General features: G+C 44.0%; 2 protein-coding genes across 3 annotated transcripts in view; one reads left to right on the top strand and one right to left on the bottom strand.

Annotated features, from left to right (window-relative positions):
* The window catches only part of REV3L (REV3 like, DNA directed polymerase zeta catalytic subunit), a 102,965-nt gene extending 97,513 nt beyond the window's left edge, over positions 1-5,452 (bottom strand). Inside the window, exon 1 of one of the 2 annotated variants that reach the window (XM_015858599.2) lies at positions 5,220-5,452. In XM_015858599.2, coding sequence (XP_015714085.1) covers positions 5,220-5,358 — 139 coding nt within the window. In that variant the 5' untranslated portion in view covers positions 5,359-5,452. The remainder of the gene's footprint in view (positions 1-5,219) is intronic. The other variant, XM_015858598.2, reaches the window with a different exon arrangement.
* On the top strand, positions 5,357-12,211 carry LOC107311779 (serine/arginine repetitive matrix protein 3-like). The gene is made up of 3 exons (XM_015858594.2): positions 5,357-5,484; positions 5,761-6,041; positions 11,480-12,211. Exons 1-3 carry the CDS (start codon positions 5,357-5,359, stop codon positions 11,575-11,577), a joined length of 507 nt encoding a protein of 168 aa, XP_015714080.1. The 3' UTR covers positions 11,578-12,211.
* Positions 12,212-18,038: the final 5,827 nt, after the last annotated feature.

The following is an 18,038-nucleotide window of genomic DNA, read 5'->3' as shown; positions in this document are numbered from 1 at the left end:
ACAATTAAAGCCAGACACATACACACAGGTACTTAATTTGCTACTTAATGAGTTTCATACCAGCAGAGCAGAATCTCACAGTTTACTCAGGCAGTCCCTCATTGCTCAAACACCTCAGCAGGCAGCCCACACAAAGCAGGGAACAAATGCCTCAAAAAGTAGATTATTCTTTAAAACAAAACAACACAAAGCAAAACCAAAACAAAAGCACACGAGAATCACATCCTTTAAAGGAAATGATTAGGTAAGTCACACAGAATCACAGAATGACCCGGGTTGGAAGGGACCTCAAGGATCATGTAGTTCCAACCCCCCTGCCTGGCAGGGCCACCAAACATACACATTTACTAGATCAGGTTGCCCAGGGCCCCGTCCAACCTGGTCTTGAACATCTCCAAGGACGGGGCATCCACAACCTCCCTGGGCAGCCTGTTCCAGGGCCTGACCACTCTCCTAGTGAAGAACTTCCCCATAACATCCAACCTAAATCTTCCCTCTTTTAACTTAAAACCATTTCCCGTGTCCTGCTATTGTCAGCCCTTTCGAAGAGTTTACTCCCCTCCTGGGAGGTAACTAATGACCTCCCATCACATCACCGACAAAACTCAAACACAGAAAGCAATCTCAGCATAAATCAGACTCCTCCATTTCCATTCCAGCACTGTTCACATCTTACAGCAACTATAAACTTCTGGAGAAAAGTGTAACAAATCAGCACGAGGCTATTTTTCAAATGGCTCTTCAGCGGAGTGAGAAACCTGCCACTGCAAGACGCAGAAATAGGAGCTGAAAACCTTCCAGGCCATGGTGCAATCCACAGCAACCCCCATCGAGAGTTGTATGTTAGAGGGAGATGATGAAGAGGTAAGTTGCGGCCACAGCAGCCATGTCTTGTTTTGCATCCTTATATCCTCACAATGAAGGGCCTGGAAGTCTTCGTCGTGACAAGTGCCCGCTTCTGGAAAATGGAAAGCAGCAGCATCCGATCCTGGGCTGTAAACACTGGGATCATGAGCAGAGGAGGCTACGGGGAAAGACTGTTGCTGGACAAAGTGTCTGGAATGGTGGTGAGAATGAAGGGAGGAAAAATGGTTAATCACAAGCTGGGAGCAAAAAGCAGCAAGTTCCTGTGATGAGCTCATTCCTTCTCAAGTGAGCAGCAAGGGAGGAGAGAAAGACACTGGGATGGGATCAGATATACAGCCTTGCCAGGTCAAAGAAGGGGGAAAGGGGAGGGAAAAGCAGAGGAAGATAAGCAGGCCCCCTCACTGAGTCATACCAGAGCTACTGCCTCTGGAAGGGAGCCAGATCTCAGCTGGAGAGTTTGCCTCCGCTTTTTTCCCCTCTCAGAAAGACGAGGAAAAGCAAAGCCACCAAACTCAGCCGCCCACCTGAAAAGCTGTACTCGGGTGACTTTTTGTGCTGCCCTGAAGAAAGATTCATTTGTGAACCAGTGATTTCATAATATTAAATACAGAAGTCTTCAAAAAGAGACAAATATCTGCAGTTGAGGACGGCAGACATATTATTCCTCAAACCACACATTGCTTTTCCTTAGGCAAATTTCTAACCTGCCTTCTCCTAAGCCTCTTTCATCAATTAAAAGCCTACAACCCTTGCAAGTAATTTCAAAATATATACCTATTTCTGTAAAATTGATGAGGCATGTCAGCATCAAATCACCCCCAATTCCGAATCTGGGCTTTTAAATAATCTGGCTACACATTTTACAATACCCATTATTACATATCAAGAGGTATCTTGCATGCGGTTTAAGAGCATCCTCAGCTACTTGTACACAGGGTTGTTAAGCAAATCCATTAATTTAGCAACTGCAGCTCATTTATTAACATCTCACATAACACGACACGTACTCTTACCCTGATTTCCTTATGGATGGATTTACAGTTTGGTTCTGTCTTCCAGCAGTTAAACAACACCTGCCAGCAACGCCCAACTGAGCACTCACATGCTCCTATTAAAGCAGCCAGAGAAACCTTGAGGAAAAACTCCAAGACCTTGAAAAGGCCAAGAAATAAATCACAGCCTTGATACCACAATTTAGTAACAAGAACGACAATTCGGGAATCACCAGTTAGAGATGATAACATGCATAAACAGGAAATTCAATTTGCTGTATACTTCCAATTGTTACAAGCAGGCCTTGCTATTTCTCAGAGGTTTTTCTTTAATATAAATAGCAGTAACAAAAATCACTAGCAGAAATGCCACCTGAGAAGATAAGTGACATTTGGTTTCCTAGCTGAGCATTACCCGGTGAATTAAAGCCCACTGGTTTTAAATATAACTGGCTGTACCGTGAGAGTCCTTTCAAGATGCAAAGACAACTCCATCAAATGGTACCTATGATCCTATACAACAAAGCACAGATTTAATTCTGCCTTCATTGTACCCACACCATGGCAGTGCCGCAGCATTTCTGAAATCTTACTTCTGTCCAATTCATTATATTAACAGACTGCTTCGTTATATTAACAGTCTGCTGCAAGAACCACACGCTAAGATGGAGTGGAATGGCTTAACCAGCTGAGTTCAAGCAGCATTCCTCACAGTGTTTCATTTCACTATTTGCTACTGTAGTCAGATTTTTCCTCTTCATACGTCATGAGAAAACAGAAAATAGCAGATGGATTCCCAGGCTTAAAGACAATTTGGATTCCTTGCCTTTCTAGCTCTTACTAAGCAAAAACGTAGGATACCAAAAGATGATGTGCATGGGTTTTCTAGAATAGAATGCAATTCTGTCTTCAGAAGACCTACAGACATTGGCAGGCATTACAGCAAGGACAGCCCACTACAAGAGTTCATCCCTCCATTACTTTTAAACAGAAGCCTCACTTTACCTCCCTCAACCACCATTACCACAAATCACTTCGATTTCATTGATTGTTCTGGCAAAGCATCCCAAAATGATTCTTAAACACAGGATTACAAAAATGAAGAAGAAGAAAAAGCCATAAAAGATAAGAACACTGGTAAACTTCTCATTCATACATCTCCGAGAACACAGAAGAATGGGTAGAAAGAGCAAGTAACTCTCAGAACCAATGTCCACGCCTGGCACTGGAAATGGTGCTGCCAGACATTAACTTTGTGTACTAAACATCTGCACTAAACATCTGCACGCACCCAGTAATCACAGAATTGTAGGGGTTGGAAGGGACCTCTAGAGATCATGGAGTCCAACCCCCCTGCCAAAGCAGGCTCCCTACACCACGTCACACAGGTAGGCGTCCAGGCGGGTCTTGAATATCTCCAGAGAAGGAGACTCCACCAACTCCCTGGGCAGCCTGTTCCAGTGCTCCGTCACCCTCACCATAAAGAAGTTCTTGCGCACATTCATGCAGAACTTCCTATGCTGTGTTGATTTGTAGTTGATCCTACAAGTAAGTAGGATTTGGAGCCTGGTTTGAGCATGACACCCAGTTGGCTGGGCAGCACGGCCACATGGTTTGAAGCACACCAAGGTTTGTGCAGAGCTCATTGTGCTGGAGGTGTGGCAGCCTACACAGGTTCTCTACTATGTGGCAGCGATGGTTCACTACTATGCCGGCAGCGCAGCAGCTGAACACATGTCCTGCAGGCAAGGTGTGTGCATTAAGCCTGATGAAAAGGGCTTTTCCTAGCCAGACCAACTGAAGTAAAGACAAGAAGCACACTGCCTGTAAATCAAACAATAACGCATATAACAAGACCCTGTGTGGCATAATGGAAGTCGGTTTTACTGTTGTTTTAATCCCAAAGAAAGTGTTAATACAGGTGTCAGTGATTATAGATTGATTCCTTTTTAGATGCTCAAATAAAGCGTTGCCCTCTCTCTGAAACCAGGTACGTGGCTTCTGGCAATGACGTGCTTACTACAACACCTTTGCAGACAGGATGATGTTTGGGAAAAGAAGAAAAAAAAAGACCGAGATGCAGCTCTTGAAGCTTATTAACAAACATTACAAATAGAGAAAAGGAAAAAAAAAAGCCATTAAAAAGTTGAACAAGGAACTAAGCAGATGACAGCCAAGTCACGCTTCCTCCGCACAGCAGAGCAAAACGTATTTTCTAACCAACACGAATTAGAAACACTTCTATTATGCAAAGTAACATTAAAGTTGATGGTTTGGGAAGCTGAGGATTTCCTGCTGCACTCCTAAGAGCCAGACACCTCCAGTGCCTGGCAGTTTACTTTAGGATGCCACATTCATGATATGGCACAGCCCAAACATTTGCTGTCAAGAAAATGAGCTTTAATGCGTTAACCGCACGCACGCACACACCGCCTGCTACCTGCCAGACAACCTCGGGCTCTGCATTCTTTAATAATGAAATAGCTCCTCGTGCCATTACATAAATATTATTACATAATATCTCCTTTGTATGCAAAATTAGAGCTACAATGGGAGAGGTCCCACTATTCCAGGGCTGTGGCTGTTAATCCCACTCATCCACTCGGTGATTTGGAGCTGCGGATGCTCCAGATCACAGCGGCTTTTGTAGCACATATTCCTCTGCGCCTGATCTGAGAGCAGGTAAAACAAAATAACCGTACAACACTATGCTTTCCTGTAGAATGGAACGAAAGAAACACACCGTTTCCGTGCCGTTTTATCACGCCTTTTTTTCTTTCTTTTTTTTTTGTCTCGCCTCACATCTGATGTATGGCAATAAAGCGTTGTTACCAACGTGTCAATAAAATACGGAGAAATACCTAAATTCCCAAGGTCAGCATTACACAACGCGAGCATAAAGGGAACGCGGCACGTCCAAGCCCCGATGGAGGCCAGCCTTCTCTTTAAACTTCGATCCACGCACGGCGCGCCCGGAATCGATACCGAATCCCGCTCCCCGACGCCGCGGCCGTGAGGGCGCTCACGGTCAGAGCCGCCCGTGCTGCGGGGACCCCACGCCGAGCCGTGGGGGACGTGCCGTGAGGGCGCCCCCGGGGCCGACCCGCGGCCGTGCCCCGCAGTGCAGCACGGGGCCAACGCCGCTCCCTGGGGCCGTCCCCGCGGGGTTGGGGGGGGGATGGAAAGTGCGGCGGCCCCGCAGCGCGCACGGCTCCGCCGCTCGGGCAGCCCCGGCCGGGCCGCGTCGCGCACAAAGCCCCGCGGGCCGCGCACCTGCGGCCGGGCTCGGGCAGGTGGGGAGGGGGCCGCGCCTCCCCCCCCAGCCACAAAGCGCGGCCCAGCCGCCGAAGGGTCCCTTACCTGCGGGGGTGGCACCGAACACTCTGACGACGGGCACCCGCCGGGTCGGGGCCTCTCGGAAGTGCGACTGGCAGGGGTCCAGGCCGGGCAGCGGGCTGCCCATGTAGTAGTCGGCGGTCACGATCCTCACTGAGAACATGGTGTTGGCCGCCGCCGCCGAGGCGCGCACTGAGCGAGGCGCGGAGCCCCCCCCCCGCCGCAGCGAGGGAGCGAGCGCAGCCCCCTGCCCGCCCGCCCGCCCCACACAGGCGCGCGCCGTGTCCCTGTGTCCGCCTCTCTCTCTCTCTCCCTCCCTCCTTCCCTCCCGCTCCCCCGTCTCCTCCCGCTGCTGCGCCGGGCGCGTGCGCGGGCCGCGCGCTCCCGCTCGGGGTCGCCCCCCCCCAACGTCGGGCTCTAGAGCCCCGCCGGCCGCCGGCGCCTCAGGGGCAGCGCGGGCTGCTCCCCCCGCAGCAGCGCGTACACCTCGGCGGCGGCGCCCCGGCTCCGGGCTGCAGCTGTTGTTGCCATGATGATGATGTCACGGGCGCAACCACTCGGGGAGCGGCGGGGGGAGGACGCGGGGCTCACGCACACTCATCCCGCCCCGGGAACGAGGGGAGGAGGAGGGAGGGGGGGGTGAGGAAAATGTCCGCCCGCCGCTCTGCCCCCGGCCGCTCCCTCCGGAAGGGGGGTCGGGCTCGGCGCTCTGCCGGCCGGGCTCGGGGCGAGGCTGGCGGAAGCCCGAGCCGCCGGTGGGGCGGACCGGGGAGCGCCGATGCGCCGCCATTGGGTTAAGGCGGGCCGGCCGCCATTTTGGATGCCGAGTCGCCTCGCTGCGGGAAGGTGAGTCGGCACGCGGCGGGGATGAACGGCACCGAGATACAAAGTAAAAGCACGGCGGGCGGCACTAAGGACGGCACTAAGGGCAGCCGCCACCTCCCGCACCGCCGCCCGCGGGGCCGCACCGCAGCGCCCGGGCCTCGCCCCCGCCCGGCAGCGCGCCCCCTACGGCGGGCGGCCGGCAGCGCACAGGGCGGCGGTTGGAGCGCGGCGGGGCGGGGCCGGGCGCGCTGCGGCGGAGCGGCGGGGCTGGGCACGGGGCTGGGCCGGGATCCGCTGGAAACCCGCCCCGCTCCTCCCTAGTGCCGCTGTGCGCCGTGCCCCGCGCACACAGGGAATGGGGGGGGTCGGGCTGTGCCCGGGAGTCGCAGCCTTCGAGTTTCACTCGCTGAGGAGGCGCTTTGCTGCTTGAATCCCAACAGGAGTGGGGAAGTGCCCAGCGTTAAACTATAGGGAAAAAATAGAGTTGTGGAAGCTGGGTGCGTCTCAGCCCCTGTGTGTGATCTGAGTGCTACTCGTGGGGGTTTATGGCTCTTGATTCGGGCCTCAAGGAGAGCTCACTCAATAATTTTCGGCGCATTAGGGTGGGTTTTGATTTAAAATGGTAACCAGCGCCTCCAGCCGTGTCCCCTCTTGTTGTGTCTTTGTCTCAGAGCTGAGGCTTTGGGGAAAAATACACCAGAAGAGTTGGTTGTGTATAAGAACTGCCTTTAAAAAGGCAGAATATCGGCACCCAGAATGACGTTGTAATGTGTGGGTGCAGGGCTGGATGGCGGGAGACGAATGTACAAATCTGTAAAATATGACAGAAGTCCAATATGTGGAACATCTGTTTCGCATTTTCCTTACATATGTTTTGGTTTTAGACTTAAACAAAAGACAGGCCAGGCAGTTGCTACCCTTGGTTTTTTTTCGCTGTAATGAGCAGGAAGCTCGCCTGTCTGCTCCAAGGGGAGCTGCTGTCCTGCTCTCCCTTTGTACGCTGTTTGTTTCCACTGGCCCGCCCCTCTTTTATGTCTCAAACTTGCTTTCATGTAAACGCGAGTAAAAAACGTCAAATCGCCTCATCTTCAAGAAGTCTCGCATCACAGAAGCGAGGGGTTGCAGTAGGGTTCAAACCCAAACTGCTACGTTGAAAATACGGTTTTTTGGAGGCTGTTTTGGTTTTGTCAGGCTGATATTTGGAAAGCCTTTGGAAATTGAAGAATACGCTTTTTAGAAGCGCCCGATTTTCATGAAGGCTAATAAATCACTACGAGGTCACTGGTGGAGCGTGCTGCTAAGCAGTATTCCCAGCACTCGCTGTTTGAATGTGTTTGGTACTGCTGCTTAATTACTGCATTTCCCTGATTTTCCATAGAACTTCAGTATGAGCACCACTCCATTCCATGCCCTTGTCTTCCTGCCTACACGACTGTTTGAATTCCTGAGCGTTACATCTTACCACCACTCTTACTTCACTGACTGCTTAATGGCTTTCAACACTGACAGATGTGCTGTGTTACCCCTTAAGATACTACAACGGCAGCAGTCCACATCTGTGAGATACTGATCCACTGCTGTATCCTGTTGGTATATACCCAGGCAACAGAACACAGCATGTATCTGCACCTCAGCTGGGCTGGTACATAACCCAAGGCATTTAAGCTGCTGGATGCTCTGACTTCTAAACAAGTGTTGTGCTTGAAGTGCAGGCACAAGTTCACATCTGCCAGCTCTGCTGAATAAGAAGCGGTTGCCCACAATAGCATAGCGTAGATAGCAGGAATCACCTACTTTTTAGAAGCGTGAGCCAGGAGTCACTAAAGCACATCATTCACTCTTCTATTACAGCTGGACGTTTTTTGTTTGTTAAATCAGAGAGGGCTGTGTTATGAAGTAAGAAGAACTGTTGTAAAAGGAAGATGACGGGACTGAGACAAAAAAACACTGATACCTAAACTGGAGCCAGCTTCCTGTCCATATGAGCTTTCCAATCCTGAAAACGTTGTAAGGTACCTTAAGAAGAAACCAAGGGACTTTCCTTTTTGATACAGATAGCGTGATCCAAGCGCTACTCTTAGTCATTAAGACATCTCCTTGGTACTTCCTCTGAGATACACTCTTTCAGTTTCCCTTCATTTCATAGAGCACACTTCTGCTTTCATAGTCTCCTTGCAGTCACACCAGGATGAGGTGTTGTCAGAAAAGGTTTGAGCCAGCACTGTCAGGAGGGGTCCCCTGCCTTCCTCCTCCTGGGAGTGGAGTCACTGCATAATACACTCAATCTAGATGCTGACCCAGGTAAAAGTGATTCAGCTAAAAATGCTGGCTTGGTTTTAACCTAGATCAGGTCCATCATCTGCCTCATTATGAATGTAGAATTGCCTGTGCTTGCAGGAGACAAGAGCAGGGGCTGAGTCTGAGTAACAGGGAGCAAAAAGAAGGCTTCTTTCTGCAGTGTTGGCTTATGGTGGCATAAGTTGATCACTTGTTTAAAGCACTGAGGTCTGAGGAGCATTTGATAGCATTGTCATTTTAACCCTTATAGTAGACAGCAGAAACAAAGTCTGGTTCTAGATTTTCCTACATTTTAGCTCGTGTGTCAGGGTTTGTCCTTAGCACTTACCTTATTTGTTGTTTGTGCATGTGTGCACATCTATTACATGTAATTTCTGATGGAGTTTATCCTTTACTACATGAGAACACTGACATCCCAGGATGTCAGTAATTACAAAAGGAAGCATCATGGTTGCAGAGCACTGCCACCCATTTTCCCTGCTATCTTCAAACTCTGTGTGTACTCTGCAAGGTTTTATTCAGCTTCCTGTTCTAAAGCAAGCACCCCCTTTCTCTGCTCCTCCAGTTGCTAAGCAGCAGCTCTTCTCCCCATTAGCCAGACATGTATTTGCATGAAAATAATCAAGCTTGCATATATAACTGCTTCTAATCATGCAGTTAAACAGCTGTACAGTGGAAAGAAAAAAAAAAAAAGAGTAATATTAGCTTTTTTAGATTATTTTCTTTAAAGTTAGAAAATCCATGTAGAGTAAAATCAATGCAGTCACACTTTTCTTAACAAAAGGTGCTTCATTCTTTTCTTTCTCTTACCCCTTACCATATACCTACCTAGAAAAACTGTTCCAAAACGTTATTTGCAGTTCCCCAAGAACATATAAATGCAGTTGTGAGCAGACAGAACTAACTAGGTCAGGAAAATGCCATCTTTTGCAAATGTCTGTAATAGCAAAACCCAGAAGAACTCGGTGACAAAAGATCAGACTAGAATACGGAAGGAAACGTTTTGTACAGTACATCCTAACTTCATAATTGACTTGTGTATCCATGCTTGAGTTCCTGTTGATTTTCAGGGCATTCAGTATTTCTAAGGGCTGTTTTTGTTGGCATGGTCATCATAGGCAAGCACATAGGAAAATTCTATATATACTGACAAACATTTCTCATGCTCCCGGTAGCTAGACCTACTCGTGCTATAATTCAAGGCAGTGTTGCACATACCCACTGTACTACATACTGCTGGAAAGTCAAGTGCTGTGTGACTGTCAGCAGATAAAAATATAAGCATGGGGTATGAAAAGCAAGGAGCTGAGCAACTCCCAGGCTACCAGACTGGCTTAAAGCACCACCAATTGCAGAATTCACTTATAGAGGGTAACTGTGCTTTGGAAATTGTGCTTAAGATTCTAATTCATGAGAATTCTTAATAAATAAATAAATAAATAACACTTAGCAAATAGATACAGGCTAGGGAATTGGCTCTGAAGTTTAATGCAGTTGGGTTCTGTCAGAACCAGAGCAATAACACATTTAATTAATGATCTTACACCAATGTTTGGCCACTAGAAAACTGATGAGAAAACTGGCCTCATCTCAAGCGTGAAAATACTTGAAGTATTAACGCGGTCTTTTAGCAATGACTCTTAATAAACCTGTCAGAGCAAGAATGGTGCCACACAATTGGAAGACAAATGCATTTGAAAGGGAACCCAAGAAAGTGTTGTGGGCAACTGTTGCAATATTTGGGACCTAGGAAAAAATAAATAAAAAAAATATATATATATATAATTTAAAAAAAACATGAAAGAAAAATCTTTGCTGCATTAAAGGTATAGAGTTGTTTGGGGTTTTATTCATTTATTTTTGCTTTTAATATAATTTATTTTACTGACAGAGGAATTGAATTAGGTTTAATTTGCGCTCTGATAAAAAGATTCAGTATTTTGCCATATGAGAAATTCAGTTGGGTGCATAAAGAATTTCTAATGGGAAAAGAGGGCTATAAAACTAGATGTTGCCTACAAGCAGACTCTACCATTTAACGTCTTTAGGAGCGTTTTATTTAGCACATAAATAAAAGTTGCTGATAACCTTAATTTTGGAAAACAGATGTACATAGGAAGAATTGTCTGGCTTGCATTTGAATAGAGGCATCATAATGTCTTGTGCATGAAGTACAGGGTTTTGAACTTGAAAATAGCTAAGAACTTTCTGCTCTGAACTAGAAACTCCTTAATCAGAAATGGCAGAAGAAAAGCTCTGGGGATCAGGCCCAAAATGCATGAGGTTATTTTTGTGAAGGCAAGTGATACACCAGTATGATTGTACAAGACACTGGTCCTATCTTATTTGGACTATTTTTTAAGTCATCAAGAGGGTTGAATTTAAACTAGCCCAGGTGCAGAGTAGGGTTATAAATATGATCATGGGTAGGAGAAGCCTGTTATCAAGAAGATAAGAATCGCTTGGCTCCATCTAGAAAAGCAAACAATGAAAGAGAACATAAGGGAAGTTTGTAAGCATATCGCTAACTTTGGCATAAGCAGGAAGGAAATATATTTAAGCAAAAGAACAGTACTGATGTAGAATGATTAGCTACAAACCGGTCATAATAAATTTAAGCTGGAGATTAAGTGGTTGTGAGAGACTTCTAACCAATGGAGGAGTGAATTTCTTCTCTTTATGGAAGCAGGAGAGCAGAGCATTGTAGCAAGTTTTATGATGGAAGTTGATGAGATTACCAAAGAAGGTTCTGTGATGTTCTTTGCTGTTTATCACGACTGCATCTGATGATCAGTATTTTAGAAGAATTGCACGTAGCGTAGCTCACTGAACATTTCAATTATAGGTTCCTCTAATTGATACAGATGGTTTAGCCATTGGGATAAAGAGTTTTCATCGTCATTGCACAAAACACACTCTGTGCCACATTTTCACATCAAAAAAGCCTTATCTGTACAAAATGCATTGCAGCAGGTTATACTGTCACCTTCTTTATGTGTGCAAGTTGTATATACAAATTCTTATAATGTTTATATGAAAATACAAAACTACTTTTAAAGCATTTTATTTCCTGGGTTGTATTTGTATTTAGCAATTTGCATTTCAAAAGTCTTAATTAAAATTATTTGACAGTATCTCTTTCTTCCCTCCAACATTTTCAGGTCTTGGCCTGATGTCAGAAGAACCTACCAGTGAATGTGCATACAGAGAACACAAGTACTTAAGAAAACGATACCATCTGAAATGTAAAAGTGAATAAAGATTTGCACGTATGTAACAAAGCAGAACTATACCTTTTCTTTGTATAAAAATTATTCATTTACAGTATATACATATTACAAGAAAACTGACAGTGCTTGATTTTGGATCCAGAGATAAGGCAATATTGATCTGCTCTCTGCTGATGGAATTCTGTCAAAAAGGGGTTGAGGTTTCCTCCTATGTTAAGAGAAGGGCATGTTGTCAAAATATATATATATTTATATGGTTCTGCAATGAATTTAGTGTAACACATTGTTAGAGGGCAGCTAACAGTGCAGTAACAAGTCAAGTTTAGCAGCTGGATGCATGACAAAAAGAAGTTTGTAGGTGAAATTTGATTAAGATACACTCCTCAATTATCTAAGCCTTAATTAGTTCTACTAGAGCTGTTATGTGAGCAGAGTTGCTGAAACAAAGTGATTAAAAAACTAGATGCCTGTAAGAGTTTTTAGTTTTACGGCCATACCCAACTATGTGTAATGGCATCTAACATTTAAACATTAATACCGGTTGTGTGAATGGTATGTTTGTCAGTGAGAGTCACTGGCAAATTGTGCAGTAAAAGGAAAAAATGGTTGAGCATTTGAATAGCTTTTGTTGTAAGAATAAACTAATTTCTTTTTTTCATCTGACATACGTTATCTTTTCTCAAGAGAAAGTATGTGCGACTTGATGGGGCTTACAAAAAAAATAAATATCATTTATATGTACACATCCATCACTCTACCAAACTCTGACATTTCTACTCCATACAATGGAGCTGAGGTAAATGGTTGTAAGAACTGTTTTTAAATTGGCAGACAATCTTTCATATTGTTCGTATCATTATATCTTCCAGTTATAAGTAACCAAAACATTAAGCTGAAATTCTCCACTGAGAAAAACTTACCTGGTGCAAAGAGAGTTAACCCAAATGATTCAAATAAGTAATTTAGAGGATTCCATGACAGAACATTTCCAAGTAGCGTAACTGCAGAGTGTCCTATCAACCCCATATAATTTATGCAGGCAACTATACGTGCACATGTGGTTGTTACTTGAATTTTCATTGTTTCAAAATGTGATTCTGTGAATGAATCACAAAAGTGGGGCTGGATGGTAAGAGGTGAAATCACCTATTCTGCCATGAAGTCTGCCTTACAAGCAGCATTCCCCATTCATGCATTAAAGTGAAAGAAGCTTCTGTCTGGTATGTTGATCACAAACAGCCATCTGTTATCCAGGAAGAGATAGGAGAGTTGCCAGCAGACTAAACTCAGAGTGCTTTAAGAGTAAATTAAAGATGGCAGAGGCCTATTAAAAGCTTTCTGTGTCTCTGTCAGTATTGGTTTCTGTTGAATGCTTACTTATGCCGCTGTTCCAGATACCAACTATTTCTTTCCACCCCCCACATTAAGTCAGTTACCTGTAGTTTAAAACACAGTTTAAAATTTCCTGTATTGTCTCTCTTCCTTTTTATCACCTCATTTTTTTCTTCCTTTCAAAGAATTTTCCAGAACAAGATGAATGTTAAGAAAAATATGATTCTGAACTTCTCATTTGCTTACCTTAAGCTACACTTGCTTACATTACAACATTTCCTTTTGAATCTTTCCAGCCCCCAAAGAATTTCTGTTATTTTTATGTGAATTCCATCCAATTTGCTGAGATCTTTTTGGTAATATGCCTGGAACTCACTGGTGAATTCCAGGTGTAGTTACAAAGAACACGGATAAAGAATTTATGGTGTGTGCCTAGATAGAGCCATTTATGTTCTTTTTGGGTACCCATATGACCTCTGTATATAGGACAGAACGAATTGCCAGATGATATTAACATTCAGTTCGCCAAGAGGCTTGAGGTGCTTAGCTGGTTGTTCACAGAAAATATTCTAAGGTCTGCCCTAAAGCTACGTGGAGAGAACCCGTTACCTTCCAGCTCAAGGATACAGTGCTTCCAAGTATGCAAGTCAAATCTAAATCAGTCTTTTTGTTGGCATTCTGTTACAAAATTATTTGTAGTTTCTGCTTGCTTGTTATCCTTAGATTCTTTACATATATTATGCCCTAGGGTTATTTCCATCCCCTTGAATGTGTTCCAGAATATTTCCCTCAGTACTTTCCATAGCAGTAGCTTGTTTTTCTCCTGTACTTAACTTGATCTTGCTGTTTTCTGACTGTGTATTAGCCCCTATAATTACTCTGATATACCTCCATGTCCTTGTAGTTGTTCACATCATGGCCTCTCAAAGACTAATGAAGATGTCAGAGAAAACAGGGCCTCATAACAGTTCCTTTGCCACCACACACATATATTGTTTCTTGTCCTTTTTTACAAAAGTCTTATTTGCTGTCAGTTTCCAGATTTATCTTGAGCTCTACAGTATTCACTGTTTTCCTTAAACTTCAAAGTTTTTATGCATTCCTTACTTGCCTAATCATCTCTCATTCAGCATCATAATCCATTCAATGCGTTCTGAGTGACTTGAGGTTTCACAAGAGTACCAGATGCTTTCCTGAAATTGGGATATGTAATACCTAAAGACTTCCTTCAGACCCTGTATTTTGTTTTAGCTTTTGGAAAGAGTGTTATTTCTCTTGTAAGCTAGATACTGCTTGGGAGTCTGTTGGTCTCTATGGCTAACATTTTCAGACATGCTTGTCTTAAGTTCAGCCTAGCATAGCTTAGCATTTCAAAGGTAGCATTCTTTTTTATATGTTTACAACTAAATGATTTTCATGACTACTGAAATCTAGCTTGAAGAATGTTCACTTAGCACTTCCTAGTGCTGTTCTCTTCTCAGTACTGATGGTTTTTGTTTTGTTTTGTTTTTTGTTTTTTTTTTTTTTAAGTTTTTCAGGGAGTTTTCTTCCTCCAGCGCAGGTCTTAATGGGCATATATAATCAGGAATAGGATAAGTAGATGGTGTACATGCATATAAACACATCCCCTTAAAGTGCAGAAAGCCACAGAACGCCATAGAACAATTTGCTAGAGATCTAGTATTTAGCCAGCAATTAGTAGCATTTTATTTTGATGTGGCATTCATCAGTTAACACAGTTACACTTCCTAACTCATTCTAAAAAAGAAAAACAAAGCTCATTTCCATATGAAAATAGAAGTACTAGCTGCTAATTAATAATACAGTAAGTATTCTTAGATATTGGTAGACAGATGGCACATCTGGGAAAAAGGCAGTGCAGACAGAGTGGTATAAAGGTAACACAACAAAAAGCACAGCAGTGTAGTGCAGTCCTAGGCTGCAGCAAGTGAGCTTACTCAAATGCAACAGCTATAGGCACAGAATTAGAGGAAAGAAGCTGCTTACCTTCAGAAGGCCACAGGTATGCAGAGATCCCCAGCAAGAAGCTCTTATCTTTACTGCCAACCCTTAAATGAGGTCAGGGAAGGGGTGGATCCTGGCTCCATCCCTTCCAGTCACTCAGGTGCATTGCATACACCTGAGCTCCTCTGGGTTAGCCCTGCCTTCTCACCAGGTGCTCACTGTTTCAAGGCATGACTTAGCATTTCTGCTACAAAAGGTAATCCCAAAAAGATACTACTAGAGCTGAAGTTCATCCAGAATATGGTCTTCCTAAATATGTATTCCCTAAATAAATACAGTTGTGTGTGTGCTTGCTATATAAAAATATAATTATTAATGTGGACCACTAATTACAGTAATACCTACTAAAGGCTGTCACTGTAAGTACAAGCCTCGTCAGCACGCAGATTTACCTCGACAATCTTGGAGACTTGCCAGTATATTGATTGCTGTATATCTTAAAGCATGGGATAGATACAGTTGGAGATACAAAGTTAGGAGGAACACAAATTTATAAGGTGTTATCTGTTATTCTGATGTGGTGCGTTACTGGAAATTAGGAAGTACTAGAAAGAAAGACACCATAATCCTGTTTCTAGGGAGAAAATCTTGTGTGGAGGTGACGAACTTCTAGGCAGGTACAGAAATCAGGTACTTTTACTCTGGAAGCTGTGCAGTTAAATGTCCAAGACTTATTCTGTTGTAATATGGTGTCTCTTGAATAGTCTTGCAGCTAAGTTAGAAATTCAGTGACAGCTGTTTTCCTTCAAAAGTGGTAAATTGACCACTTGGCTAATAGCAACACTAGCCCCCACATCCATAAAACACAGACACAGCGCCTTCTTCAGTCTCCCTACCCACTGCACCTTCACCTTTCTTTTTGTGTGCTACTTTGAAAAGTGTTTTGTGGAGACAGTATTTTGAGTAGCTGTTTTCCTCAGGACAGAATATGGACTTTTGACTTATTTGGATGTTTTATTCTAATGCTTAAGTGACCTGTTCTCACTAGGACTGTGCTTTTTGCAAAATAAAATGATTGTAGATTGAAACTATTAACACAGGGGGGGAAATAGGAAATGGTTATACTGTAAAAAGAACCATGAAAATGTATCAGATTGTTGAGAGGGAACAGCCTTCCAAGAAGTGATTGCATTCTCACACCCTGCTTTAAACACATTCTTTCTCTTTAAAAGGAAACAGAAGAGAATCGGTCAGTAAATCAAATGTAGCCGTGGTCTAGTTTGCAAAACTGTATCATTCTGAAGTAAGGCATTAGGTGTGGGCCTTTGAGACAAGAACTGCCAGTGCCAGGACCTTGTGCTCTGGGAAAAACAAATACATCTTTGGTTAGACAGTATCTTTCTTGCAGCTCATGGTGGTTTTTCTTCATTGTCTGAAGATAGCGGTTACAGTTGCTATCTATTAGAAAACAGACCGTGCTTTCCTACTGCAATGAATAAGGGTCTTGTGTTGTTGTTTTTATTTTAATATCTGCTTGTTTAGAGAAGGAAATCGGATTTCTTACCCCAAAACCTCCACCTTCACTTACTTGTTAGCAAAATAAAACCCAAACAACTGTTGAGAGACTACATGTTCTAGCTGCAACATTATATTTATACTGTATTATGAAATAATGAAGGCCAGAGAGTTGGCTGGGTCTCCCTGTGTTGTCCCCTGAGCCACTTGGGAGCATCATTCCAGATGGTTGTTATGGGCCAAAGCTGCCCCGCAGCATGCTGCCAGCTGGGCAGTGCAGGTGATGAGCAGTGTGATGTTCAGGTTATTCCTCAGTACCACTCTATTAAACAGTACAGGTGGAGCAACAGTGACTCTGATAAGGTTTTTTAAGTGTTCCACTTTGCCAAGCTCACAAGACTTCTGAATTTCTTTTCTAAGTAAGTGCTTCAAATACATTAATTTCACAGCGTCCAAATAAATAAGAAATAAGAGCACTTGCCTAGGAGTCCTTAGTCCTTGCATGCAGTTGTGTGCATTCAAGCTGTATAATTACTGCTTAATGAAAATACATAAGCAGCCTAGGCAATTAAAGTATCCTTATTCTTTCTGGCCCGGGTGTCTTCCATTCCCCAGCACTGATTGTCAGAGTCTCAAGGTAGATGTAAGAGATGCTTTGTACACAGGCCTCTGCTGATGGGAGTACTCCCCTACCAGACAGGAGAAGCTGATTTTAGTCCTTCAAGCAGTAAAGGCACAGAATCCAATCAACCATTTCCTTTCCAGCTGCTTTTAATTAACACATTGTCCTAACCTCTGTTCTGTGGTGTAAGAGTAGGTAACAAAGGAATGTGTCCCAAAGGAGGGTGAGATATCCCTTACTTCTGCCAAAACTTAGGTCTAGAAAAGCTCTTAGACATCAGAAATAAAATGTTGCCTGTTGGCTAACCTAAATTTCACAAAGGAGACAAAATGTGCAGCAGTAAGTGGCCTCCTCTAACGTGCTTTCTAAGCTGCCATATGTATGTCTTTGGTTAGAATTCTAAGGAATACAAAGGTTCTCCTGCGCTCTGGTTGCTAGGTACTACTTCTGCTGGGAGACTGAGCTCTCCAGCTTCAGACATTTACCAGTCTTAATGGTGGGGTAGGGTGCTACTTAGTGAGAACAGAGGTGTTCTGTGCTAACTTGCGTGGGGTTAAGTGGCTATGCAAAGGACAAAGTCAGTAGGTTTTATATCTAATTAGGCCTCTAATCCTCCAGACCACTCGTGGTTTTGCATTATGATATGTTCATGTTGTCTTAAATGGGACTGCTTACTTACATGAAGTTCTGGGTGTAATTGCATGCAGGTTCACATATGAGCAATCACGTTTCAGCTTCACACTGCAGTACTGTAATGAATCTGTTAGCTCTGGTGTTACCCATTGGCCAGTCACGGTGAAAGGGTTTCTGAAACGGAATATGTTTCTGTGTAATGGCTTCCACTCCGTTTCCATGCCCATCCAAACTAAGTGCTTACAGAGGCACATCACATGGAGTATTTTAACTGTTGGGATAAGAGAATCATAAGGCGTGGATTTTCAATGCGGTAGGCTGCAGTTTCACTGGGCTGTGTGCTGTATTTGCATAGGCAGATATTCAGACGGTTAATGGTAGCACAGAATGCTTTAATGATTTTCATTTGCATCAAGCTGTTCT

Source organism: Coturnix japonica, chromosome 3, assembly GCF_001577835.2.
Source record: "Coturnix japonica isolate 7356 chromosome 3, Coturnix japonica 2.1, whole genome shotgun sequence".
In the NCBI taxonomy this organism is placed as follows: domain Eukaryota; kingdom Metazoa; phylum Chordata; class Aves; order Galliformes; family Phasianidae; genus Coturnix; species Coturnix japonica.
This window is presented reverse-complemented; position numbering and strand designations above follow the sequence as displayed.